Source organism: Mizuhopecten yessoensis, unplaced genomic scaffold (assembly GCF_002113885.1).
Source record: "Mizuhopecten yessoensis strain PY_sf001 unplaced genomic scaffold, ASM211388v2 scaffold4135, whole genome shotgun sequence".
Classification (NCBI taxonomy): domain Eukaryota; kingdom Metazoa; phylum Mollusca; class Bivalvia; order Pectinida; family Pectinidae; genus Mizuhopecten; species Mizuhopecten yessoensis.
The window spans coordinates 52,886-57,381 of NW_018405393.1; the positions used below are offsets into that span (position 1 = coordinate 52,886).

The 4,496-nt window shown below is 36.2% G+C and overlaps 1 protein-coding gene across 1 annotated transcript in view; it reads left to right on the top strand.

The window, feature by feature from the left end:
• LOC110448694 (cysteine-rich protein 2-binding protein-like) overlaps nucleotides 1–3,927 on the top strand; it is a 28,924-nt gene extending 24,997 nt beyond the window's left edge. Inside the window, exons 17-18 of the mRNA XM_021495073.1 lie at nucleotides 1,457–1,589; nucleotides 3,399–3,927. Of these exons, the coding sequence (XP_021350748.1) occupies nucleotides 1,457–1,589; nucleotides 3,399–3,572 (307 nt within the window). The 3' untranslated portion in view covers nucleotides 3,573–3,927. The remainder of the gene's footprint in view (nucleotides 1–1,456; nucleotides 1,590–3,398) is intronic.
• The last annotated feature ends 569 nt before the right edge of the window (nucleotides 3,928–4,496 follow it).

The window sequence follows — 4,496 nt, forward strand, 5'->3', positions numbered from 1 at the left end:
AGCTTTTGGAATAGAGCTTACCAATTTGAGAAGGAAAATGACATTGACCTACTTACAAGGTCACAGGGAAACATATGTCAAGCAACTTCTGAAGAATCAAAAAGCATAGAATCTTGTAAAAATATTTTGCTGGTAGTTTCAACAGATGGAGCCAACAAAGTTTGTGAGGGAAATATTTTTAGTGCAATATAATATTTAATGAGAATATTTTGCTATGACTGCTTTAATATTCAGGTGAGCGATACAGGCCCTCTTGGGCCTCTTGTTTAAATTATTGTAGTGTAGATATGTTTGAAAGGCACTTTGAAAAATGCTAAGTCATCTATATGCAATTTGTTACTGACTGTCATCTTTTGTCTGATGTATGTTATCACTATACCACTGGACAGGCTTCAACCAAATTTGTATGAAGTATTCCTTGGTGATTTGTGAAGGAAAAAGGGCTTGCCATTCTGGCGGGCCCATAAGGGGCAAAAAGGGGTAATTTATATAGCTATACACTTATAACTTATAAACAAATATTCTGACAAACCGACTGTTGTAGTTTGATTTTCATTTATATAAATAGTTGGACTACTTTTCAACACACACTGCAATATTTGCATCTTAAAATAATCCAAACTTCTTCAAAACAGAAAGACCTAGTTGTGATATTTGGCCAGCAACTTGCTGGCATAAAATGCTAGTTTGCATTAAAAATGACTGACCGATATTCAAGACCACAGGTCTCAAATTTGTCAAAACAATTAAAAAAATCTTTTGCAGAACAGAAAGGCCTGAAGTCATGATACTTGGTCAGTGACATGTTGCCTTTGAGTGTTACAAAGAAGAGGCTGTCACAACATTGGAAAACCAGTATATTGCAATACACACACATATTGTATTGTATGGCAATACAGAAATAAAATATGGCTGTATCACAATATTTTTCAGTAGCTTATTTTATAAAAAATACATTTTCCATAAATTAGTGATGGAAATCAGTTGAAATTTCATGATTGATGGTTGGGGTGTTAAAACATTCTCGAATGATCTCACAAGCACCAATTCTGGAAGTAACTGTTGGTAGTGTCAATACAAGAGTTCCTTCCCTTTCATATGAGATCAACAGGGGTCTTAGGAATATTGATTCTGTGCACTGCATATAATATATGATTCAGTTTGACAACACTGACAAGTTCTTTTAAAATTGATCTAAGATAATGATATTTGGCTAGTAGCTTGTTAGCATGGACTGCTACCAAGTTTGTCAAGAAAAAAAGCCATTTCAATCGGGTATCTTCAGGCCCTTTAGGCTTCTTGTAGCTGTATAATGTCACACACTGAATAAGCCTTGGTTAACAGTCTGTGTGCCTGTTTTCAGAATTTTGTTGCCTTGGAAGCTGTAGAAATTATTGTGTGAAGTGTTGTTGAAATTGAAACAGATTCATTTGTGTAAAATTTCATTGTGTTACAGGAAAATTGTGATCGGATTTGCCTTCATGGTGCCAGATGTGAAGTACAATGAAGCATATATATCGTTTCTCTTCACACATCCAGAGTGGAGGCGGGCTGGCATTGCCAAATTTATGATTTACCATCTCATACAGGTGAGAAATATTGTACTATAAGTCTAATAAACTCTCACAGACTCATTCTTTGTAGAAAGAATTTCCTGATGAAACTGATGAAAAGCTGAAAATCTTCGGCATATGCTATTTCTTATTAATTAGATAAAGACGAGACTTATGACATTAACATCTGTTATACATCTTGCTTTCTTCCTAATACATTATAAAATTAAACTGAAAAACAACAGGTAAATTAACTCTGACTATATGAATGAAGACACCATTTGATAAGGATGGGGATGGGGTGGGGGGGCACTACAACCCTAGCAACCCTCATATTACAGATACATAACTTTGTATATTCCTTGGTTATATGTGTACACGTATATATAAACTTGCTGGCGGAATAGCAAAATGAATGAAGTTCCTGCTGTTTAATAAAAGTTTTACATGTTTTTCATAATTATAGGTATCAGTGTAAAATAACAAGTACAATGTAATCTCTTACCAGTCATAATTTTGATGTTTCAAAAATGAATAACAAGTTATGTTCACAAAAATGTTATACATCTGTGGAGCTGTTCTAACAATAACCGTATATATAAAAAATTAAAAAAATGGTTTAAAAATCCTTGTATCACTGCCAAAAACTAACTATGCACTGGGAATCAATTTGTGCGGACAAGACTATAGCTTTGATACTCATTACGGAAAAGATAATCATAGCTTGCGGGACTTTTATGAAAAATAACAGATGAAATAAGCAAAAAACAATCCACAACAGCGTTCTGTTTGTAAAGATCAACAGGACTAGACCAGGATTCAAACCGGAAACGTCAGATTCTTATACTATTGGTCTAACCGACAGACCTTCCTGAACAATGGAAGTAGCCTGGCCCAGATGTGCTACAGTTCCATCCCAAAACAAAGTTTAGCGGCGATTACAGTGAATAATAATGTTATAATATACAACATTTGATATAGTGCTCTATCTAGCTAACATAAGCCACTCTAAAGCGTTTTACAGTACATATATATTCAATTAAAACAATTAGCATATATACATTAATCAATACAATTTTTGAGTAAATCGCAGGAGCTGCCTTATCAGGCGCGAACTACTAGTCATATGCCACCTGGATAATATCTCCCTATGTGTGTATGCCTGCATGTGTGCTGGAGATGTAATGTGTTCTGTTTGTAGTGGGACCTTGCTTCCAACGGCATCATTTATAGTGCCACCTCACTTGAATGCTACAGCACAGATACCGCAACATCTACCCCAGACCAATTTATACTCCACCTGGGTTGTTGGAGTTGTGTGGGCAGGAGAAAAACAGTTTCTCTGAATATCGATGCATACGACGACTTCAGGGATCGAACCCCGCCCGCCTGTGTGGAAGGGCAGAGTGTTAACCACTCGACCAATCTGCCCATGCACTTTGAATACGAAAAACCAAAGTGCATTGGGATAGGGATCCTCAATAGAGAGAAAACCCTTATACTGATTTCAAAAGCTGAATTACTTCCCTTGGGTGTTCTGTGAATTTTGCAATATATGCACATGGTAGTAAATTCGAATGGGACAGGTTATTAGTTTGTAGACAATTCTTTATATCAAAATTTCAACGATTACACTAGGACTAATATCAGCTGCTAATCTGAAATATTGTGTGATATGAATTGTTGAAAAACGCAATACATAAATGGGGAACACGTATTCTGTGGCTTGTTATTTTATTATTTCCTAAAGTCTACAGACCAAGGAAAAATTGACTGTTAGAAAATATATTGATTCCTACCTATCTTGCTCAATATAAAACCCTTGTTTTGTTGTGTGTTTTACAGACGTGTTTGGGTAAGGATGTAAACCTCCACGTGTCCGCCACAAACTCGGCCATGTTACTGTACCAGCATTACGGATTCAAACCAGAGGAGTTCATATTGGACTTCTACGATAAATATTACCCGGAGGATTCACGGGAGTGTAAACATGCCTTCTACCTCAGATTGAGAAGGTGAAAGAGGTCAAAAGACTTGTTTGTGTTGACCAGCGACACGGAAGGCAATCAGAGATGATAGTCACATCACTGTTTTCACCAATACATCGGAGGTGGTAAAGTACCAAAGATCTGTGACACAATCTACCTGGCACACAGGAGGTAGTACAATGTATGTGTAATTGTATGTGACTTTGACAGTATTTTACACTGGAAATCATTCTGATTGCTAGACAGTGTTAACTTCAGACTTACGGGGTACAGTGAATCATTATACTGTTACAGAGTAAGATAACCAGCTTATATGAAATTTCACTTTCTTTTGTATTGTTATTCAACATGCATACCACAAAATCACAATAAACCATTGTCATCAAATAATCATACTGTATGAGTTGTTGATTTATCGAAAGTGCTTTTTAAAACAAAGAAAGTGTTTTATTAGGGGTGTCTATCATTGTTCATTGTCAGTGTGTATCAGAGATATTGCTAATTCGGCAGATATGGTTTCTCTGGGGAACAATAATATCAGACCTCTTCAGTTATTCTTTCTTGCCCATTGAGTTCCTGCATGACTGGATTAGGAAGCCATGCTTCCCTTGAACTAGTTGGTAAAGAAACACACTGGTGGACTCTTTATGACAATGTCCTTCAAAGAATTAATATGCACAAATTAGTTCACAAGTTCCCTCCACTCTCTCTGTACAACAAGATTTTCATGACAGTATGGAAATGATTAAGATCCTCACTTTTAAACGACATATACAGACATTGAGTATAAAGAGAAAATTACACATATTGTTCAAGGGTGTGGCCCCATCCATGGAAACTTTGTCTGTGGGTCGTAACTTGGAAACAGTTGAGATCCTCACCCCATAACCATGTATAAAGTTTCTGGGCATTAGCCATGAAGACAATGATGATATTTAGAATTGACCCTGAGGTC